The sequence below is a fragment of the Brassica napus genome, chromosome A9, assembly GCF_020379485.1.
Source record: "Brassica napus cultivar Da-Ae chromosome A9, Da-Ae, whole genome shotgun sequence".
NCBI classification, from domain to species: Eukaryota; Viridiplantae; Streptophyta; class Magnoliopsida; order Brassicales; family Brassicaceae; genus Brassica; species Brassica napus.
In genome coordinates this window covers 37,795,198-37,816,759 of record NC_063442.1, presented here as the reverse complement: position 1 = coordinate 37,816,759, position 21,562 = coordinate 37,795,198, and the positions used below count along the sequence as shown (strand labels likewise).

General features: G+C 34.6%; 6 protein-coding genes across 8 annotated transcripts; 4 read left to right on the top strand and 2 right to left on the bottom strand.

The window, feature by feature from the left end:
- Window positions 1–51: 51 nt before the first annotated feature.
- On the bottom strand, window positions 52–1,523 carry LOC106368511 (protein CAJ1). Its single transcript, XM_013808498.3, has 7 exons — window positions 1,348–1,523; window positions 1,151–1,172; window positions 894–986; window positions 763–793; window positions 660–692; window positions 438–576; window positions 52–339 (listed from the first exon to the last, which is right to left on the bottom strand). Exons 1-7 carry the CDS (start codon window positions 1,389–1,391, stop codon window positions 285–287), a joined length of 417 nt encoding a protein of 138 aa, XP_013663952.2. The 5' UTR covers window positions 1,392–1,523; the 3' UTR covers window positions 52–284.
- A 1,448-nt stretch (window positions 1,524–2,971) lies between these two features.
- On the top strand, window positions 2,972–3,895 carry LOC106365117 (probable pectinesterase/pectinesterase inhibitor). Its single transcript, XM_013804568.3, has one exon. It carries the CDS (start codon window positions 3,067–3,069, stop codon window positions 3,715–3,717), a length of 651 nt encoding a protein of 216 aa, XP_013660022.1. The 5' UTR covers window positions 2,972–3,066; the 3' UTR covers window positions 3,718–3,895.
- A 2,000-nt stretch (window positions 3,896–5,895) lies between these two features.
- On the top strand, window positions 5,896–8,128 carry LOC106365116 (probable pectinesterase/pectinesterase inhibitor). The gene is made up of 2 exons (XM_013804566.3): window positions 5,896–7,101; window positions 7,239–8,128. Exons 1-2 carry the CDS (start codon window positions 6,036–6,038, stop codon window positions 7,925–7,927), a joined length of 1,755 nt encoding a protein of 584 aa, XP_013660020.1. The 5' UTR covers window positions 5,896–6,035; the 3' UTR covers window positions 7,928–8,128.
- A 3,880-nt stretch (window positions 8,129–12,008) lies between these two features.
- LOC106365114 (PSME3-interacting protein) lies at window positions 12,009–13,391 on the bottom strand. Of its 2 annotated transcripts, none has more exons than XM_013804564.3 (7): window positions 13,259–13,391; window positions 13,088–13,162; window positions 12,949–13,006; window positions 12,760–12,815; window positions 12,572–12,634; window positions 12,409–12,486; window positions 12,009–12,338 (listed from the first exon to the last, which is right to left on the bottom strand). In XM_013804564.3, the coding sequence occupies exons 1-7, from the start codon at window positions 13,307–13,309 to the stop codon at window positions 12,105–12,107; spliced, it is 615 nt and encodes a 204-aa protein (XP_013660018.2). In that variant the 5' UTR covers window positions 13,310–13,391; the 3' UTR covers window positions 12,009–12,104. The 2 variants fall into 2 exon arrangements, with proteins under 2 accessions (XP_013660018.2, XP_013660019.2); XM_013804565.3 differs by having other exon boundaries at window positions 12,009–12,329; window positions 13,259–13,383.
- A 1,100-nt stretch (window positions 13,392–14,491) lies between these two features.
- LOC106368510 (proline--tRNA ligase, cytoplasmic) lies at window positions 14,492–17,454 on the top strand. Its single transcript, XM_013808497.3, has 11 exons — window positions 14,492–14,687; window positions 14,864–15,115; window positions 15,198–15,314; window positions 15,406–15,593; window positions 15,724–15,790; window positions 15,887–16,009; window positions 16,092–16,244; window positions 16,341–16,625; window positions 16,715–16,933; window positions 17,020–17,113; window positions 17,222–17,454. Exons 2-11 carry the CDS (start codon window positions 14,885–14,887, stop codon window positions 17,284–17,286), a joined length of 1,542 nt encoding a protein of 513 aa, XP_013663951.1. The 5' UTR covers window positions 14,492–14,687; window positions 14,864–14,884; the 3' UTR covers window positions 17,287–17,454.
- Window positions 17,455–18,285: 831 nt separating this feature from the next.
- LOC106368509 (probable polygalacturonase) lies at window positions 18,286–21,472 on the top strand. Of its 2 annotated transcripts, XM_022691289.2 has the most exons (8): window positions 18,298–18,312; window positions 18,415–18,526; window positions 18,651–18,766; window positions 19,104–19,421; window positions 19,489–19,609; window positions 19,686–19,860; window positions 19,944–20,014; window positions 20,413–21,472. In XM_022691289.2, exons 3-8 carry the CDS (start codon window positions 18,749–18,751, stop codon window positions 21,123–21,125), a joined length of 1,416 nt encoding a protein of 471 aa, XP_022547010.2. In that variant the 5' UTR covers window positions 18,298–18,312; window positions 18,415–18,526; window positions 18,651–18,748; the 3' UTR covers window positions 21,126–21,472. The 2 variants fall into 2 exon arrangements, with proteins under 2 accessions (XP_048597325.1, XP_022547010.2); XM_048741368.1 differs by having other exon boundaries at window positions 18,286–18,526.
- Window positions 21,473–21,562: the final 90 nt, after the last annotated feature.

Sequence of the window (21,562 nt, the reverse complement as noted above, 5' to 3'; positions counted from 1 at the left end):
TCCTTACGCTTCCGCTTCCACGTACCCGCTTTCGTTACCATGTAACATAGGTTATTCTACGCTCACAACATTCATTATCTGTCAATGAATCAAGTATTATAATACAATACTACAATGTACAGAAGTTGCCGTCTTGTGTATGCCATTAAAATTACAAGTATAGGAATCTCCAAACAAAACCCAAATTCCTCGGACTTCAAAACCCAAATTCCTGTAACTTGACATCCCTGTTGGCTGCTCTCTGATTCAAATGTTTTTTTGTTGAAAGAAAGACTCTGAATGAATCAAGGGAGGAACGGATTATGAGAGGGGAACGTCTGTTTCTGCATATTGTATGCCCTGCACATGCCACACCAACGATTATAAATATTTATTTAAGAAAATCTCATTAGTATCTTTATACAATTTTAGAGTATAGCCAAGTGCGAGAGAGTGACCTGTTAGCTTTGACACCACCAAGGCCGATGGTTCCAAGGACGATCAAAAGAAAAGGCGCACCGATCAACCACGCGTTACCTCTTTTGGCATATGCATATGTCCGTGGGACTCCCGTCTTGACCACCCTCGAATACATACCTTATTTAACGTGTAACACACGACGCCTTAGTCTCATAACACATATTAATAAGTGTTTTGAGTCGTTTTTTTTTACTGTTTACCTGATCTGGAATAGTGTTGGCCTTTAACATCACCTGCAAACAGAGACCAAGTGAGCTAGAAATGTAGCTCAAAGGAAAGGTCAAATTTGAGTAAATTAATTACCTGACTCAAGGCACGAGTAAGCTTCAGATATCTGCAAACAAATTGAGAAAGTATTGATTTTTTTTTTTATCTTGTGAGAAGATAAGAAAGATTAAAAGGAGTAAGCTCAATTTAAGAAGATTAAGACTCACAGATTTGAACATAGACTCAGCATGGAGCTTCTGATCATCAGGGAACAGGTCAGGATGTGATTCCCACACTTTCTTCCGGTACGCTGCTTTAACCTAACCCCAATCATCATAAATCAAATACTATAAAATCCCAACTAGAATTCGAAATTCTCATACCAAGCGATCGATCGAGCCAAATCCCTAATTGTAGAATCAAAGCCCAAAATCGAAGATGGATGGGGAGAAAGTAGTAGTAGTAGAAGAAGAAGAAGAAGAACCTGAGAAGGATCAGGACGAGAGCAGGGGCGGACGTACTAAGGATGATACGGGGGCATGTGCCCCCAACTAAATTTTCATTTTCTTTAAGCAATTAAGCAAAATTAGTGATAGTGCCCCCATCAAAAAAATAAATATAGTGACAAAATGTTATGTGCCCCCGATTAAATCTAGTTCTAGATCCGCCCCTGGACGAGAGTTGGGAGGAAAGCCCAGCAAGATCTTGGCTTCGTCCTCCTGCATTTTCCCGCGTCCCCACCAACGATTCGCCCAAGAGAGACGATCGACTTTCCTGTTCTTTTTTTATACACACCTCATTTTTTGCATGAGGCTCGGCTTGGACACGTGTCCATCTCACGACCAGTAGTATCATGTGAGCTCTTTTGGTTTGGTTTGTGTTTTTTCAGTTTAACAACGTTTGGTTTGTGTTCAGTTAGATTTTTACCCTTGGTTTGTGTCCTGTTCGGTTTGGTTTGTGTTTGCTCAGTTAAACCATGTTTGGTTTGTGTTCAGTTAAATTTTATTCGATTTTGTTTGTGTTTGTTTAGTTCAACCATGTTTAGTTTGTGTACAGTTAGATTTTGTTCGGTTTGTTTATGTTTGTTTAGTTTATCCGGGTGAGTTTTTAGTTTTGTTCTAGTTCGGTTACGAAATATAATTTACAAAACTAAAAACAAATCATCATTTGACACTAAATTGTTAATTTTTCATATTTAAACTTAAAGTAAAACATTGTATTTTAAAGATATGTAATTCAATAATTTTTTATTATTTATCTTCCTATCTAATATAAATATTATAGATATTTTTTTGGCAATTGTCAATAATAGCACCTTTTGAAGTTTATGTCTCAAAAATGACACTAGAAAGAGAAAGTCATAAAAATGACATTTATTAAAGGGTAAAATATCCCTAATACCCTTGAATTAAAATTAAATAAACAAATAAAAATAAATAAAATAAAAATTAAAAAAATGAATTTTTTTTTATAGTTTCAGATTATATGTTTTCAGATTCGAAATTTTTTTAATTTTTTTTTTTGAAATTTTTTTTTTAATTTTTTTTTAATTTTCTTTTTATAATTTAAAAATACTTTTTGTTTAAAATTTTTTTATCTTTTATTTTAATATTTATTTTTTATACAATTTTAAAATCCTAATTTCAAAACCCCACCCCTTAAATTTAAACCCTAAGGTTTGGATTAATTAACCCAAGGGGTATAAGTGTATATTTAACTCTTTAATGAAACCTATTTTTGTGACTTTGAGTCTTGAATGATATTTTGGGAACAAAAACTTGGTTTGGTGCTATCCTAGTCTTTTTCTCTATTTTTTTTGGTTTGCTCTATTCTTTTATAAGTAAAATGTACAAAATTGTATTTTGTTGTTTCTATTAAATTGTTAAATATGTTAAATCTTAATAGTTTTACGATTCGGTCTAAAACTAAACCAAACCAAACTATTTGGATTGATAAAATCTTTAACTAAATAATTGGAATATATATTTTGGTATGATTTGGGTCGGTTTGGTTCAATTTGCTTTTTTTTCTGCCCATCCCTCAGAAAGAGTATAAACTTTGAACGATTTTTTCTCAAGACTTTTTTTGAATTATTCTTTTCCAACAGCAAAACTACTTCAGTTATATCCGTATTTGCTTTTAAACGATAATAAGAAAATATAGCAAAAAATATTAAATTTGAAACATTGCCGTTTCACCTGAAATTAACCCGCAAACCCCTCGTTACCATATGTTAAGTACCTAGAACATTGAAAAACAAATTTAATATCTACCACCAAATATAGATGAACTATAAATTATCTACAACATGCATCTCTCTATATCGGAAGCTCTCTCGTTCATCCGGATCCGTTCCTTTCCGGTCATTTTCTCTCTCCGTCCATAGGAGAACATCCGATCATGATCACTCCGATCAAACTAGCCTTTCTCTTATTATTCATCACCACAACAGCAACCGCTGCACCCAAAGCCAAACGCAGGAACTACCTTTTCACACCGCATGCAAAAGCAGTCGCGGGAATATGCACTGTTGTCCTAACAAACACAAGTCCATGCTGTAAAACCCTTAAACACGTTCCTACCGATGACCCTATCGAATTGATCCGAGCGTTAGCGGCTGCGACTGAATCTTCTGTGAAAAGAAGTGTGGTTTTCCTCTCCGAGATCAAACCAAAACACAAATCAAACGCAACCGCAGCTGCAGTGGTCAACAGCTGCGAAAAAAACTTGAAGTACGCATTAGAAGATTTCACTGATTTTTGGAACGCTATGGGGAAAGATGTAAAGACGTTGGCTCATAACTATTTCACGTGTAAGAAGAAGTTAATGTCGATCATGGGGTACCATTGGACTTGTTTGGATGATATTGATGATAAGAATCTGTTGAAGGAAGTGGAGACTGGGATTAGTGTTGGGAAGAATCTAAGCAGTAATACGTATGATGTGTTTAATGGTTTGAAAACTATTTTTAAGACGTTTGGTATCAAGGTGAAACTTAACGAGGAAGACACTTCGCCCCAACCGCCACCATTGTCGAATTATTACTACTGATTAAATGATTTGGATGTAATAAATAATTAATATCACTCGTATAATGCCTAAAGCGACCATATATGTATGATGTATGTTCTAGGTTTTATACATGTACGGATGGATTTCGAGATGATTGGAAAGGATATATTAATGGAATGTGAGTTTTTTTTTATAAGTTTTTGAATTGTCATCAAAATGAAGCTGAAAGTATATATGTTGATTACATAATTATTTGATAGACCTTGATAACTCGAACAAATATACTATCGCAATCATTATTGGTTAAATGTTTTCGGATACATGTCCTACGTCAAACAAAATAATTGTGCATTTTTCATATATTTGATGCATGAAAGTTTCATATATTTGATGATGAAACCATGCATTTGTTTCCTTGTGCTCCCGGGACTTGTCAACATTCAACGAACCTTCAGTAATCAAATACATATGATACTGATCTAGATGATGTATGTACATGTACGACCATGCATGAATCACGCCGATGTTTCTTTTATCAAGGCGATGTTTAAAATGTACCCCGCTTTCTCGTTCTGGTAGGTATAAATACGAGTGTAATAACATTCCTATGTATAGTATAGTAGTTCATTTTGTTGACCAAAATTTAATATATAGGACATAATTATATTTTCTCAAATGAATTTGAGTTTTAGTGCCTCCTGAAAAGATGATTCCAGCTTTCAATTTTACAATGCTGGGTCAACCCCCCCAAGTATTATCGTTATAAAAAAATACTCAGAATAATCTCACACCTAAAACTGCGCATGAACTTGTTAATAGTCTAAAAAGATGTCCATGAACTGAATGAATAATACCATTCATGTTTGACTAACACCATAGATGACACAATTTTCTTACTACCACTAGCTTAGCTACCTTTGTTACATGTTGTAGTGTCCGATTAATTTGGGTTGAAGAAGATGAGAACTCTCGATGAGAAGCTTTAGAAACATTTACTTTCGTTACTTTCGAAATTCGGACGTAAAACTAGTACTAGGAATGAAAATCCCAAAATAAGTTGTTTATTCTCTCTAATCCTAAAATTAGAGAAATACTTGGATTCACCCATAGGGTGAACCTCTAGGTTCACCAACCAATAGTGTTTGAGTATTTGATATTTGATATCTTTTAAAAAAGAAAATAAAATTGAATATCCAAATTAGATTATATCTTTAAAATCAAATAATAAAAATACATAAAAATAGTTACAAAAAATAAATAAATTAATATTATTAAGTCTTCAGCAAAATATTAAACCCTATACCCTAAATCCTAAACCCTATACCCTAAACGTTAAACCTTAAACTTTGGATAAACTTTAAACATTGGAAAATCTTAAACCCTAAATTATACATTAAAAATTAAATTTTAATAAAACTAAACCCTAAATCCTAATCACTAAACCCTAAACCCTTGGGTAAACTCTGAACCCTTGGGTAAATTCTAAACCCTTGGATAAATCATAAACTCTAGGATTTAATTTTAAATATTTTTAATTTAGAGTTTATGATTTATCCAAGGGTTCAGGCTTTATCCACGGGTTTATGCTTTAGTGATTAGGGTTTAGGATTTAGGGTTTAGTCTTATTAAGTTTTGGTTTTGATGTATGATTTAGGGTTTAAAATTTTCCAATGGTTTACGGTTTATCCAAGATTTAAGGTTTATAATTTAGGGTTTGGAGTTTAGAATTTAGGGTATAGGATTTAGTATTTTGCTAACATTTTAACAATATTTATTTATTTATTTTTTGTAACTATATTTATGTATTTTTATTGTTTTATTTTAAAAATCTATATCATATTTGAAAATTCAATTTTATTTCCTTTTTTAAAAGATATCAAATATCAAATACTCAAACACTATTGGTTGGTGAACCTAGAGGTTCACATTAGGGGGTGAACCCAAGAATTTCTCCTAAAATTAATAAAATTATAATAGACTAACTTTTCCATCCTTAAGTTACTTCTTATTTTTAGTAATCGAAGCTACACCTCTTGATCAGGACAAAGACATAATCAAATAATCTTGTGGTGAATAATTTTTAATCTCAAATCCAATATTTGATTAGAGAAGTTTCAGCCATTCAACAACCTAAAATGTCTCCCTCCATGCAAAGCTCATGCGAACCTAATTTTAGAAACTACAACTTCTATAAGAATCTCCCATAATGCACCATAATCTTCACCAGCCCCCATTAAATAATCCACCGGGTCTGAATAAATAAAAATAAGTCCCCTCCCTCTCCTAATTACCTCCTAAATAAAACCTGAGGGAGAAAAAAAAAAAAAAAAACAAAAAAATAGATTAAAAAATAAATAATGGCGGTCGGGAAAATTGTGATATCAGTGGCATCCATGCTTCTAGTGGTGGGTGTTGCCATAGGAGTTGTCACCTTTGTTAATAAAGGTGGTGGTGCAGGTGGCGACAAGACTCTGAACTCGCATCAGAAAGCGGTTGAGTCACTTTGTGCGTCAGCCACAGACAAAGGTTCATGCGCAAAAACACTTGACCCAGTCAAAAGCGACGATCCAAGTAAACTTATCAAAGCCTTCATGTTAGCTACAAAAGATGCTGTCACAAAATCCACAAACTTCACGGCTTCAACCGAAGAAGGTATGGGGAAAAACATGAACGCGACGAGCAAAGCCGTTCTTGATTACTGCAAGAGAGTGCTGATGTACGCTCTCGAGGATCTTGAGACCATTGTTGAAGAAATGGGTGAAGATCTTCAGCAGAGTGGGAGTAAGATGGACCAGCTTAAACAATGGTTAACCGGAGTTTTTAATTACCAAACCGATTGTATTGATGATATTGAAGAATCGGAACTAAGAAAAGTCATGGGCGAAGGAATCGCTCACTCCAAGATTTTGTCCAGTAACGCTATCGATATCTTCCATGCTCTAACCACCGCAATGTCCCAAATGAATGTTAAGGTCGATGACATGAAGAAAGGGAACCTCGGAGAAACTCCAGCTCCTGACCGTGATCTTCTTGAAGACTTGGACCAAAAAGGATTACCTAAATGGCATTCTGACAAAGACAGGAAGCTTATGGCTCAGGCCGGACGCCCTGGTGCACCTGCTGATGAAGGTATCGGTGAAGGCGGCGGTGGTGGCGGTAAAATCAAGCCGACTCATGTGGTGGCTAAGGATGGAAGTGGACAGTTTAAGACGATTTCTGAGGCGGTTAAAGCTTGTCCGGAGAAAAATCCTGGACGTTGCATTATCTATATTAAGGCTGGTGTCTACAAGGAACAAGTCACTATCCCTAAGAAGGTAAACAACGTTTTCATGTTTGGTGATGGTGCAACACAGACAATCATTACTTTTGACAGAAGTGTTGGTCTTAGCCCTGGAACCACTACTTCACTCAGTGGCACCGTTCGTAAGTCTCATTTAATTAATCTTGTCTTTAATTTTTCCTATCTAAACTAAATTGCACCGTGCAATATCTAAATATACTTTGGTATCTAAATATACACATGCACGTTGATATCTAATCATATACATGCATGCATGCAGAGGTTGAATCTGAGGGATTCATGGCGAAATGGATCGGGTTTCAGAACACTGCTGGTCCATTAGGACACCAAGCTGTCGCGTTCCGTGTGAACGGAGACCGTGCGGTCATATTCAACTGCAGATTTGACGGTTACCAAGACACGCTCTACGTCAACAACGGACGTCAGTTCTACAGGAACATTGTTGTGTCCGGTACAGTCGATTTCATCTTCGGAAAATCTGCGACCGTGATTCAAAACTCTCTAATCCTCTGCCGAAAAGGAAGCCCCGGACAAACCAACCACGTTACAGCCGACGGTAACGAGAAGGGTAAAGCGGTGAAGATTGGTATCGTTCTCCATAACTGCCGTATCATGGCGGACAAAGAGCTCGAAGCTGACAGGCTAACCGTCAAATCATACCTTGGACGGCCGTGGAAACCATTTGCCACCACCGCAGTTATCGGAACTGAGATTGGCGATTTGATTCAACCGACAGGATGGAACGAATGGCAAGGAGAAAAATTCCATTTGACAGCTACATATGTTGAGTTCAATAACCGTGGACCAGGAGCTAACACTGCTGCGAGGGTTCCTTGGGCTAAGATGGCTAAGTCTGCTGCTGAGGTTGAACGTTTCACCGTCGCTAACTGGTTGACTCCTGCTAACTGGATTCAAGAAGCCAACGTTCCTGTCCAGCTTGGATTATAAGAAAACTAACTAACAAAATATATAACGAATAATATATAGTATGTGATCATGTAAAAAGGTAACGATACGACCTCGTCTCTCGGGATCAGGGCTCTTTTTGGTTATTATTAGGGTTCTAGGCGTTTTGGGATGATGTTTGTATAAGATTGCTTTTGTTTCACATGCAAAACATATATACAAAATATCTTATTTCTTCTTTTACTTTCTTTTATTCAAAATAATGAGTTTTTATAACCATGTTGATGTGTATATTATATACATCCTATCACTAAACATGATAAATATAACTTCAAACTAATACCCTAGTAAAAATATATAAACAAAAAAATACTTATGTAAGATTATGTGCAAGCATGGCTCAACAAATCTAATCTATTAAAAGAGGAGTACAAAATTAGATTATCCCTTAGTTTTCCACTATATTTACAATAGCATGCCACTGAAGTTATTAATTAACCTATTTTTTAGGATTTTTGTCTTTTCTCTTCAATTAATGTATTTCCAAAATCAAATTCTAACTAAAAAATCATGGCAACATTTATATATAAACCTAAATTTTAATATTAATTGTCTTTTCTTTTTTTTATTATACATTATTATTATAGATATGTGTGTTTGAAAATAATTAATTCCATATATACATTTCATAATTACATACATTATACGGTAATTATTTTCACTACAAAAAAAATACTATATTATGACAATTTTTTTAGTAACAATGTTAAATAATCCGTAACAATAAAGATATTGTGACATAATTGTGACAATTTGAAAACAGTTACAATACCATCGTCACAAATGTTTCTTAGTAACAAAATTGTCAGTGTTTGCGACACATTAATACAGTAATGATTCAGTCACAAACAGTAACAATATATACAAGTAACAAATTGGTTATAATTACCAACTAAAAATAATGTCACAAAACTGTCATATTATGTGACTGCGATAATGTGTTAACTCCGTCACTCATTACAACGGAACTTTAGTCTTAAACTGTCACAAATAAAGACTGAAAAATCATCACAAATGTGTCTTCAGTTACGACTACCTGTTAGTCACAAATTTGTATATTTTATAACTTAAATATCATCATAAAGCCATTGCAATTAGTTACTACTTTGTCATAGTTTTTTCACTAAGTCATGAAGTGTTGCAGTTACTTATGTGTTGATAGAAGCATCTAGTCGTTTGAAGCTATTCATTATTTGTAACTAGAATATACAAAAATACAATACAAGATAACATTCATATAGACAATAGCGTTAACAACTTAACACTTTATGATTCTTGCACAGAAAGCAAACGATATGGAGACTTCCTATACTATGATATTTTCGATTCAGATCCGGCCATAATCTCTAAACAAAATCTAACAGTGAAATTGTCTTCGTCTTTTTCGATGATTTCTTTTACCCCGACCCCGATCTGCTCCACCTCTTCCCTTGACTGGGCAATCTTACTTCTCCATTGTTCTCCTTACTGACCATGCTGCCGGCAAACACCACCTCAGCGTCAAGGATGAATGATGATAGTATCGGAGAGAAACTCCTTCGATTTTTTTAACCATAACGATAAGCTCTCTCTCTAAGCCAGCGGCAGCTTTAGATTTTTGTGGAGTGCAAGAAAGTCTGTACATATATATACAGAGGCACCTCTTTTTAGGGTTACATAATAATAGATTTTAAATGGGCTTTAAGGATATAGGTAAAATAATTAACTGTAAATATTATTAAGTCTCATGATTTTTGTGTCACGTAATATTGTAGAGGGAATTATATATTAAAACAATTTGGTACAAATTATATATATATATATATATATATATATATATATATGTATTGTAGAGGGTATTATATATAAAAAGTTAGTATTTCTCTTTCATTTTTGACTTAATATTTTTATCTAATAGAAAAACAATTCTGTACAAATATCAATCAAAATAATGATTTAAAATATAATATGATATGTTCATTTTTGTTATAAAGAAAGTATATATACGAATGACTAAAATGATAATAAGTAATTTTATATAATACATTAGAAATACAATGAACTTGTTAATTACATCATTTGGTTGCAGTCTGCTACAAATAAAAAAAATTTGCATTCGTACTACTAACTCATGTTTAGTCACCCTATCATCATAAACTAAGACAACCAATTCATAACAAATAACAAAGTTCTGACCATGCATTTGGTCATAATATTGTCACCCTTAGTTACAACTATCACTTTTGTCACAGTTTTGTTTCTAATTGGGACGAAATTTAGCTACAGTTAAAATAGTTATAACATTGTGACAAAATAACAACGTATTTGTCACATAAAATTTTGGTTACAATATTGTATCAACAATGTCACAAATCTGTGATAAATATTATCAGTACCAAAATTTAGTCACAATATCTCTATTTTCTTGTAGTGTTTACTAATTCCACATATACATAGTAAACTAGAGCTTGACCCGCGCACCCGCGCATATGTTAGTTTTTTTTATAAATAAATATTTATTTGTATAAGTGATAATATATATTTTAAAAGTTACCCGTTTAATTTATTTTTAATATGACATTTCTAAACACAATAATTCTATAGTTTATATTGAGTAGTTTTATTTTATCATGTAAACCCTTAGTTATATCATCTATTTATTTAGAATATGACCTGTAAAGTCACACAAATGTATTTTTATTTTTTATGGATCAAAATTTTATGATTATATATAATAAAATTGTTGTATAAACTATTTTTATGGATCACAATTTTATGATTATGTATAATAAAAATTTTGTATACTATTTACTATGTATATGTGGAATTAGTAAAATAATTACCGTATAATGTATGTAATTATGAAATGTATATATGGAATTAATTATTTTCAAACACACATATGTATAATAAAAAAAAGAAAAGACAAATAATATTAAAATTTAGGTTTATTAATTATTGTTGCCATGATTTTTTAGTTAGAATTTGATTTTGGAAATACATTAATTGAAGAGAAAATACAAAAAATCCTAAAAGATAGGTTAATTAATAACTTCAGTGGCATGCTATTGTAAATATAGTGGAAAACTAAGGGATAATCTAATTTTGTACTCCTCTTTTAATAGATTTGATAGTATACAAAAATTTTATTATACATAATCATAAAATTGTGATCCATAAAAATAGTTTATACAACAATTTTATTATATATAATCATAAAATTTTGATCCATAAAAAATAAAAATACATTTATGTGACTTTACAGGTCATATTCTAAATAAATAGATGATATAACTAAGGGTTTACATGATAAAATAAAACTACTCAATATAAACTATAGAATTATTGTGTTTAGAAATGTCATATTAAAAATAAATTAAACGGGTAACTTTTAAAATATATATTATCACTTATACAAATAAATATTTATTTATAAAAAAAACTAACACATGCGCGGATGCGCGGGTCAAGCTCTAGTATAACTTTATAAAAAGTTTGCATTATTGCTATGTTTATATATGATTGCTATATGTAAGTATGTTGATAGAAGTTTATGAGGACAGAGATGACTATTGGCAAATTAATATTAATGAGAAGTGTGATATGTTATCATTTATCAAAGCAAGCCCTACATTACCAAATCAAATCTCACTTCAAAGCGAAGCTGTCCCATTGATGATCTCACCAAATTTCACACATTACGAACGTGACATTATCTTCTCTTCTATGGCTGTTTCCTTAACCAAAGTAAACAGAGTCCAAATCCAACCTCATCCATCTTATTGGGATCTGTCCTTGATCGATAAACATTCCGGTTTTAAGATGTTTCGCTAGGACAATACATGTGTTTACGCATGGACCTGATGCTGCTAGTAGGGTCATAAAAGATGCATCGGCTAAAGCAATTGTCCCTTACTATCAATTGTTAAAGGTGCTGCTATTGGATGAAGCAACAAGTGCCCTAGACGCCTAATCGGACTATGTGGTCCAAGATTCACTGGACCGGGTTATGGTTAACCAAACAACCGGCCATCAAAAATCAAGAACTAAGATGTAATCGCAGTAGTCGAGAATGGTATCATCGTGGAGAAAGGAAAGCATGGAACTTAAATTAATATCAAAGATGGTGTCTTATGAATGTTTATAGATTATTCGGACAGAATAAAACAAAAAAAAAATATTAATCATCATCTTCACTTTCATCACTATATGAGACTAAAGCTAAACCTGTTTGAAAAGCTACGGGAGTGACACTGGCCTTTGCAGAATCTAAAGAAGTCTCCGGTTTTCCATTCCCTGAGATATCTTTCTTCTCATCCTCTGCCGCCTTGACCTTCTTCGGCTGTGACTTGACTTTTATGATGGTGTTAAATGGACGAGTTGAAGCGTTTCTCTTCCCCGTTGTCTTTTGTTCCTACAAGATAGTTGAATAGTTCTGTAATCATATATTAAAAAGATCTAGTTTAAAACACGAGATAGCTCACTTTAGTGGTTGGAGGTGGTGGTGGAGGAGCAGCTTCTTGTGGCTCTTGAGGGATTGCTGATCGCGCTGCAACTGCTGCCTGAAAAATGAAAACCATAATCCAAAGGTTGATATTACATCTGTTTAACAGTATTTTTTCAAGTTTGACAAAGAAATTAATTTACCTGGAAACTACGAAGCTGTTCTTCCTCTTCATCTGCTAATTTCCGTTCATATTGCTTCCTTGACTATATAAAAAAAAATGCAAAACGAATGCATCAAAAAGCCATGAATCTTCTGACCATGCTATATGGCAGGTCATTACGATATAAGATGAATAAACTCAAGTCTGAAATTACTGAGTTTTACTCACCATTTCAAGTTTATCAAGAAACTCAGTCTCATCCTCATCAAGAGCTTTGGGTGGTCCTGGCAAATCCAATTCAAAAAGAAGAGTTAATCCACTGAACAAAAGGCACAGTAAGCTCCAGAAAGAAGAAACTAAACCAAAGACGTTGCTAACAATAAGCATGAATGAATACTGAGTAGAGTAGTGACTCACTATGCTTGAAACGTTCGTTAAACTCAGCATCCTTCTTGTCTTTGTTCTCTTTCAATATCTGAAATTAAAGGAAAGCATTGTTCTTAGTCTTCAATGAAGCTGCCACAACAGGGAAACTCAATAATCATTCATCTGAAACCTCGTACAAAGCCCTATCTCTCTGGAAGGTTCCATCTTCAACTCTTTCCCCTCTTTCTTTCTTCGATTCCTCTAACTTCAAAATTCAATTCCCCCAGAAAAAAAATTAAGATCGAATCTACTACAAAGCTAGGGTTTCGATAGAGATGAAAGCGAGAGAGAGAGAGAGAACCTGTTCCTCGGAGACGAAATTAAGTAACCTAATAGGCTTCTCTTCTCCCATCTTCTTCTTCTTCTTCTTTTTCCTCTACGCGCTCTGAGACAAGAAGAAGAAAAAATATAACTACCATTCTAAATCCATACTTACTTCGGTTCGGTTCGGTTCGGTTTATATACCGTCGGTTTTCGGTTTATTTGGTTTTATACCAAAAAACATAATTATTTAGTTTGAAATTATATAAAATGAATTTTAGAGTCATATTGTCAACATAATCATTTATTAAAAATATATTACATGTTCAAATAAATGAACAAAAACGTAAAAATGCTTCTACCATCAAATAAAATCATCAAATCTATAATTAAAATCAGAACCTGAAATTTTAAAAATAAAAATATGAAACAAAACAGAAACATGAAAGAAAACTTTTTCCATTTTTCCATATTTAGTGTTCATTAAAGTCATGTTTTTTCGATTGAACACGAAACTTTGTTTGTTTATAGACAAGAAAAAAGTTGTGAAAATTTTCCATTAATTCTTTTCCATCAAATTTATCATCTTCATATTAATTTAGTGAATACTAAAATAAAGCAAAAAAGATAAAGAAAAAAGACTTAGAAAATAAGATGTCTGAATTACGATGTATTGTTATTTAATTATAGTTCAAGTGTTTTACAAATTATATAAGGTTCTTTATTATTATAACATTATGGTAATAGTTATTAACACAAATTTAACTTATATAACAAATAGATTTTCATGTATTGTTATAATATAGATACATATTTATATGTTTCTATTTTTAATCGGTTTTGTTCGGTTTATTCGGTTTAATCGGTTATATACCAAACCATATCCAAATCCTACGGTTTTTATAAAATTATATCCATTCGGTTTATATGGTATATACCAAAACCAAACCATATTGTCTATTTCGGTTCGATTCGGTTCGGTACGGTTCGGTTTTACCATATTGAACAGCCTTATTATGAACACACTACTACTCTGTTATTTTTCAAATCTCCAAAAGCGCCCATCAGGTTATTATTTATTCGTGTTTGACCCTCTATGTTTCATCTGTCCAAGTTTAGTCCTTCGACTATTAATTAGATTAATATGGGCTTTATTGGCCCAATTAGGTGGCCTATTAGTATTATTAGGTTTGAGTTTATTATATGACTGGCGGCGATAAATAATAAAAAATAGCTTTTCCACGACCTAACCATGACCTAATCTATATTTTCTCCATTACTACAGCTAATGCATAAAGAGTTGACTTCTTGATCTATAACTTTGGGCCTGGCCCATTTAAGTCGATGATTAGCGTAGATTATATATCGATCAGTAACGAAGTGAGTCAACAGGTTTGCAAGTTGTAACGTTGCTCTCTCCTTATCTCCGCCGTCTTCAGCTTCTTCCTCCTCCTCTTTCGCTAACTATCGTATGTTTGTGTTTCCTCTGCGAATCAATTGATATTTTTGTGTTTATTCCTTGCGAATCTGCTGTCTAGTTGTTCTGCTCGTAGATATTCTCACTCGATTGATTCACAGATCTCTGCGTAGCTTTAGGTTTCACTTTATCTATAAAACGAATCGCTTTTGTTGTTAATGCATTCAGAAAGAAGAAGAAAAGGTTGAAATGGCTGGTCCAAGTGGGAAGAAGGAGAAGGTTGACAAGGCGGGTCCCAGTGGCGGCAAGAAGAAGAAGGACGTTAAGAAGGAAACGGGTCTCGGACTAAGCGTCAAGAAAGATGAGAACTTCGGTGAATGGTACTCTGAGGTTTGCAAGCACGAGATGATTGAGTACTACGATATCTCTGGATGTTATATCCTTAGGCCTTGGTCTATGGCTATTTGGGAGATTATGCAAGTGAGCACCTTCGTCTTTTTTTAATCTTATGTTAATCACAATGATGTGGGAGATCAGATGTTTGATTGTTTTTGTTTTCTAGACTTTCTTTGATGCGGAAATCAAGAAAATGAAGGTGAAGAATTGCTACTTCCCTCTCTTTGTATCTCCTGGTGTCCTCGAGAAGGAGAAGGACCACATTGAGGGTTTCGCTCCTGAGGTGTGTGTTTTATATCTGTGAATCTTTAAAAGGATTTGTTATTTGTGACAATGAAGGCATTTGTTTAATAGATTTTGAATGTTTTGTTTAGGTTGCTTGGGTTACAAAATCGGGCAAATCTGACTTGGAAGTCCCTATTGCAATTCGTCCGACTAGTGAGACAGTCATGTACCCTTACTACAGCAAGTGGATAAGAGGGCACCGCGACTTGCCTTTGAAGCTTAACCAGTGGTGCAATGTTGTTAGATGGGAGTTCAGCAACCCTACCCCATTTATCCGGTACTTCATCATCTTATTTCTCCTTTCTATTTTCTTGTTCATACCTTTTTTTCTTGAGCTACATAGTTAGTGAAATAGACACAGAAGTTTGGTTTGTGATAGCTCAATGCCTTATCTTTTTAAATTGCAGGAGCCGTGAGTTCCTTTGGCAGGAAGGGCACACTGCTTTCGCCACAAAAGAGGAAGCAGATAAAGAGGTAACTCAACTTATCATAACTTTCGCCTGTGATCCAGCATCTCCCTTTTTATCAGGTTAATATCATTTATCGTTTCTGCTTCTCAATTGTTCTCAGGTCCTTGAAATTTTGGAGCTTTACCGTCGCATATATGAAGAGTATCTCGCAGTCCCAGTTGTGAAAGGTATGAAGAGTGAAAATGAAAAGTTTGCTGGGGGACTTTACACTACAAGTGTGGAGGTATGTAACTTTTCTATTTCGTTTCAGAGACGTAATCTTCTTTTTTTCTTTTCTCGTGGATTAAAACTTTGTTTTTTTGTAGGCTTTCATTCCAAACACGGGACGTGGTGTACAAGGTGCAACATCTCACTGTTTGGGACAAAACTTTGCGAAGATGTTTGAGATCAACTTTGAGAATGAGAAAGGAGAGACTGAAATGGTGTGGCAGAATTCTTGGGCCTACAGTACCAGGACGGTAAGTCTGGAGTTATTTTTTATTCACTTAGGTTTATTCTCTCCTTGCGGTTTCTCTACCGCATATTAACTTTTCAACTTCGTAACTTGCATATAGATTGGAGTCATGATTATGACTCATGGAGATGACAAAGGCCTGATACTTCCTCCTAAAGTAGCATCTGTGCAAGTTGTTGTGATCCCTGTGCCTTACAAAGATGCTAATACACAAGGAATTTTCGATGCTTGTACCGCTACTGTAGCTGCTTTGAGTGAAGCCGGTATCCGTGCGGAAGAAGATCTAAGGGACAACTACTCTCCTGGTTGGAAGTATTCAAACTGGGAAATGAAGGGTGTCCCTTTGAGAATTGAGATTGGACCCCGTGATCTCGAAAACAACCAGGTCAGCCTGGTTGAATATCTCTCGGTTTATACTTGGGAAGACTGTGGCTAAACCAATTTCATTATATCTTTGTTTTTGCATGGCAATAGGTCAGAACTGTGAGAAGGGACAACGGAGTTAAGGAAGATATCCCAAGAGGGAGCTTGGTGGAGCATGTGAAGGAACTGCTGGAGAAGATCCAGGCAAACATGTATGAAGTGGCCAAGCAAAAGAGGGAAGCTTGCGTTGAAGAAATTAAGACTTGGGACGAGTTTATCGTAGCACTCAACAAAAAGAAGCTCATCTTAGCTCCCTGGTGTGATGAAGAGGTGCGTTATAAAAAAAACTCTTCAGGAAAATCAATTGTGAGAAAGAATGCAAACATTTAATTCCCTTAAAACCATACTATTTGTAGGAAGTGGAGAGAGATGTCAAGGCACGAACTAAGGGTGAAACTGGAGCAGCTAAAACCCTCTGCTCTCCATTTGAACAGCCAGAGCTCCCTGAAGGTTAGAAACAGAGAATCTTTTAATCTCTCTTGAGAAAATATTCTCATCATTTCTCTCTTGGCCCGTCATTTGTTAAGCATCCACTGTTTTTTTTGTGTGTTTGTACAGGCACTCTCTGCTTTGCATCTGGAAAGCCTGCAAAGAAATGGACCTATTGGGGCAGGAGTTACTAAGTGTTCACCATGTTTTGGTTCAGTTCATGAAATTTACTTTGTGAAGACCATCTCAAGTTCATTGTGCTGTGATTTGATATTTTGACTGAAAGCTATTTTAGTTTCATAACTGTGATTGCACTATGAACTACAAAAACGATGTTTTCTTAATTCAAAAGAACTGTTTGAGAAAGGAAAAACTAGCTCTGAAATCAACTGCTTGTGGGAATTTAGTTGCAGTTGGGGCTCAAGGTATGTACGATTCTAGGTGGTACTTGTTCCTTAGGTGTTAGCTAATAAGCCTTGGAGTCTCAGGTGCAATGTGGTATATACTATGTTCTGTTCGATAAGCTAAGCTTTTTCCTGCTATAATAATTCACCATAAAGCTCTGTTTTAAAAGGATGCCCAAATTTATTTATGTCCTTTAATAAAAAAAAACAGTAACTTTTTGGGTACTTAAAATCATACTCAGGTCCATGATGGTAGGTATGGTAATCTCTTGAAGGGATAATTAAGTGTAGTAATTATGGGTGTCGTATTGTTCTTTTATAGACAACAAAGGCGCATTACACTCTTCGTCTGTCTTATTAATTCTCTCTAATTTCGTGAACACATAAAAAATGTCAAACAGTATTAAAAATGTTGGAACTATAAAATGCTCATTAAATATGTTTGTTAGTAGTAATTGTTACTCTACCACATGTGTAGAAGCACTTCTGCATTTTATTCCCTGCGATTTTTTGTTCTTTTTCTTAACTGCAGCAATTAAGTAACTGAAAAAAAGAAAAAAAAAGAAAGAAAAAAACGAGTAATTACAGTAGAAGAGTCAACTCTCACATAGTCAAGAGATCCACGTGTCACGTGATCCGTCATCTTCTTCATCTTCTCGTGATAACTGATCACATTTGATTCAAAAAGAAAAAAAGGAACAAAAAATGATTCCTTAGTGTTCATTTTATAGACTGGTCTAACTTCTCTGTCTTTCTTTCTGGCTTTTTGTATATGTGACCCTCATTGTCTGTTTATAACAGAACAACCCGAATAAGGTAATCTCCAGACATCTTAGGTTCCATCGAATGTTATTCTTCTTTAATATTTGATTATTAAAAGTACTTGAATTAGATGCTTTTCCCGTTTCTCGGGTTTAGCCATTTGCGTACGGATAAGGTTTAGAAGAAGAGGAAGGACCTACTACTAAAACTACTGCTTGAACTTTTGGCGGGCACAAACGGTCACTTTCAATGATGCTTGCTGTTTAGTGTGGGTTCCCCTGTTTCCTCTCACCACTTGTCCCCCATCTTATCACTCTTTGCAACTTGCATTCAATCACACGAGAGAGAGAGAGAGAGAAACTCATCTTTCAGTGTTTTGATTTTTCTTACAGTCTATGAGAGAGAGAGAGAAGCCCAAAAGAAGCTGAGATTGTTTGTCAAGAAGACTTAGGTTTCTGGAGCTGAAGGAGGTTACAGATCTTCCATTCATATGAAGAGATCTTTCCTTGTAAGTTTTATTCCTCTCTTTTTTTTTAAACATAACATAGTTAAGTTCCACTGCTCCTGTCTCTCAAATCTGGTAATAACATGTCTTGTCTGTTCAAGATCTGCAATCTTGTTCAAAAAGGTTGAGAATTTTACAAGAAACCAATATTTTTACTGTTCACAATATCCTCTTTCTTCCTGAATCCTGATCTGGTGTTTGCTTTTGCTTATAGAGATGAAACGTAGCTCTCACCTAAACTGTGTGTATCCATTGTTCATGAGCTATTTTAAATTTCATTTGGCTTGATGAGATCTGTGAACATCATACAATGTTGGTTTTTGATGTTGGCTATTTGCAGCTCTCGTATGTGCTCTTAGTACATGCATTCTATGGTGCTTGGTGCAGCGTTGGAGGCAGCCTGCACTGTGAATATTCCAATTCTCTGACTCTTCACCGGCCTCACAGCGTATCCATCACAGAGTTTGGAGCCGTGGGAGATGGAGTCACACTAAACACTAAAGCCTTTCAGAATGCTTTGTTCTACCTCAACACTTTCTCTGACAAAGGTGGTGCCAAGCTTTTTGTTCCCGCTGGTCAGTGGCTTACCGGTAGTTTCGACCTTATCAGTCACCTAACGTTATGGCTAGACAAGGGTGCAACCATTCTCGGTTCAACGGCAAGTCTGCCTCTTTTTACATCATTTCAAGCATACATGTTAACGTCTTAAGTACTTCTCTTTATAGAACTCGGAGAACTGGCCTGTGGTTGATCCATTGCCATCATATGGACGAGGAAGAGAGTTGCCTGGTAGAAGGCATAGGAGTCTTATATATGGTCAGAATCTCACAGATGTTGTCATCACAGGTACTAACTAATATAGCAACTTATTATAGGGATGCTTTGAACCGTTGATGTTAGTCTGATGATAGTGTGATCATAGGTGAGAACGGGACAATAGATGGTCAAGGAAGTATATGGTGGGATTGGTTTAGAAATGGAGAGCTAAACTATACAAGACCTCATCTTGTTGAGCTGATGAACTCTACTGGTCTTATCATCTCCAACCTCACTTTCTTGAATTCACCTTTTTGGAACATTCATCCTGTTTATTGCAGGTCTGGTCTTACTTATCTAATGCTATTAGATTTCAGTTAATCTTTGTGTTCTGACGTGGATTTGTTTTTGGTTGTCTGAACAGAGATGTTGTTGTAAAGAATCTCACAATCTTGGCTCCTCTTGACTCTCCAAACACAGATGGAGTTGATCCAGGTGAGTTTTTAGTGGAGCCTAGAATTAGGATACTTACTATATATTTGTATTTTTTTTAAAAAAATAACTTTCTATTTTAATTGGGATTAGATTATCATAGTTTTGTAAGTCTTCTATAAATAAGTTTATGGTTTTATAATTTGATTAATAAAAATTGAGAGTTTTTTTATTCTTTATTTTCAGTAGATCTATATAGATATAGATTTTCATAAGACTTGGTTTATTTAAGAATTATAACATTAAATGAATAACCTTGGTGAGTATTCTAGTTTTCTTAGTATTCTCAGAACGAACTATTAATCTATTTTTTTGAAAGTTTTCGATTCATCCGTTTCATTGTAAATTTACTCCTCTAGTTAAGATATGAGAGATGGTCTCACCATTTTTGCTTCATGCAGACTCATCAACTAACGTATGCATAGAGGATTGTTACATAGTTACCGGAGATGATTTAGTATCGATAAAAAGCGGATGGGACGAGTATGGAATCTCCTACGCAAGACCGAGCTCGAAGATCAAGATCAATAGGTTGACGGGTCAAACCACTTCAAGCTCAGGAATAGCCATAGGAAGTGAAATGTCAGGAGGTGTATCTGACATCTACATCAAAGACTTGCATCTATTCAACTCCAACACTGGTATCAGAATCAAGACTTCTCCTGGACGAGGCGGGTACGTAAGAAACGTTCACGTATCAAACGTGAAGCTCGATAATGTGAAGAAAGCTATTAGGTTCACTGGTAAGTACGGTGAACATCCTGATGGGAACTTTGATACTAAGGCACTTCCGGCTATAGAGAAGATCACTTTTGAGAATGTTAGTGGTGAAGATATCGGTGTTGCGGGTCTTCTTGAAGGTATAGAAGGAGATGAGTTCAAGAATATATGTTTCCTTAATGTTACTCTTACGGTGAAGAAGAACTCGAAGAAAGCTCCATGGAGATGCTCTAATGTTAGAGGCTACTCGCAGTGGGTTTCGCCGGAGATTACTTGTGATTCTTTTGAAGAGAGTATCTTCCCGGAGCATAGCTCTGATTGTTTTGGGTTGTCAGAGAATAATGTTGAGACGTCGAGTGGTTTAAGTAGATCACCATGGTTGCTTTTTTGGTAAGTTAATGAAGTTTGACCTTTAAAGGGGAAAACACAGTTTGCTTGAGGGTGAAGAAACATCTTCGTAAACTTTCCTTCAATTTTTTTCTATAAGAGGTTTCGTTTTTGTAAGTGTGATGCTTTAGCTCTTCCTCTCTTCTTTTTTGTTTTTTTTTATTCTTGTAAATTTGTGTGCAGTGAGGAACACAATCAGAGTGGCTTTAAGAGTTTTTCTTTTTATCTTTTTTTTTTTGTTTTCTTGTTTTTTTGTATGGGTTTTTAACTTTTAAACGCATTGGTGAGCAGAACAAGTGTAATATATCTCCTACATGAGTCTTTGTAACTGAAGTTTTGTTTTCTTAGCAATTATTTATCATATCTCAATTGTATTTTTTTTTTTAAATAACAAAACTCTTAACTATCAGTGTTTGGTTAAAAATCATTATTATACCTCAAATC

Excerpts from the sequence above, each read along its gene's own strand:
- LOC106368509 (XM_048741368.1), top strand. Across the intron at positions 19,422-19,488 it reads CAACCATTCTCGGTTCAACG|AACTCGGAGAACTGGCCTGT; the intron begins GCAAGTCTGCCT and ends TTCTCTTTATAG. Across the intron at positions 19,861-19,943 it reads ATTCATCCTGTTTATTGCAG|AGATGTTGTTGTAAAGAATC; the intron begins GTCTGGTCTTAC and ends TTGTCTGAACAG.
- LOC106365117 (XM_013804568.3), top strand. The coding sequence starts at position 3,067 with ATGATCACTCCGATCAAACTAGCCTTTCTCTTATTATTCATCACCACA.
- LOC106368511 (XM_013808498.3), bottom strand. The coding sequence starts at position 1,391 with ATGCAGGAGGACGAAGCCAAGATCTTGCTGGGCTTTCCTCCCAA. Across the intron at positions 1,173-1,347 it reads TTGCTGGGCTTTCCTCCCAA|CTCTCGTCCTGATCCTTCTC; the intron begins CTCTCGTCCAGG and ends CGTCCGCCCCTG. Across the intron at positions 693-762 it reads TTACTCGTGCCTTGAGTCAG|GTGATGTTAAAGGCCAACAC; the intron begins GTAATTAATTTA and ends CTCTGTTTGCAG.
- LOC106368510 (XM_013808497.3), top strand. The coding sequence starts at position 14,885 with ATGGCTGGTCCAAGTGGGAAGAAGGAGAAGGTTGACAAGGCGGGTCCC. Across the intron at positions 16,626-16,714 it reads GTGATCTCGAAAACAACCAG|GTCAGAACTGTGAGAAGGGA; the intron begins GTCAGCCTGGTT and ends GCATGGCAATAG. Across the intron at positions 17,114-17,221 it reads ACAGCCAGAGCTCCCTGAAG|GCACTCTCTGCTTTGCATCT; the intron begins GTTAGAAACAGA and ends GTGTTTGTACAG.
- LOC106365114 (XM_013804564.3), bottom strand. The coding sequence starts at position 13,309 with ATGGGAGAAGAGAAGCCTATTAGGTTACTTAATTTCGTCTCCGAGGAA. Across the intron at positions 13,007-13,087 it reads GAGATAGGGCTTTGTACGAG|ATATTGAAAGAGAACAAAGA; the intron begins GTTTCAGATGAA and ends CTTTAATTTCAG. Across the intron at positions 12,816-12,948 it reads TAACGAACGTTTCAAGCATA|GACCACCCAAAGCTCTTGAT; the intron begins GTGAGTCACTAC and ends TGGATTTGCCAG.
- LOC106365116 (XM_013804566.3), top strand. The coding sequence starts at position 6,036 with ATGGCGGTCGGGAAAATTGTGATATCAGTGGCATCCATGCTTCTAGTG. Across the intron at positions 7,102-7,238 it reads TTCACTCAGTGGCACCGTTC|AGGTTGAATCTGAGGGATTC; the intron begins GTAAGTCTCATT and ends GCATGCATGCAG.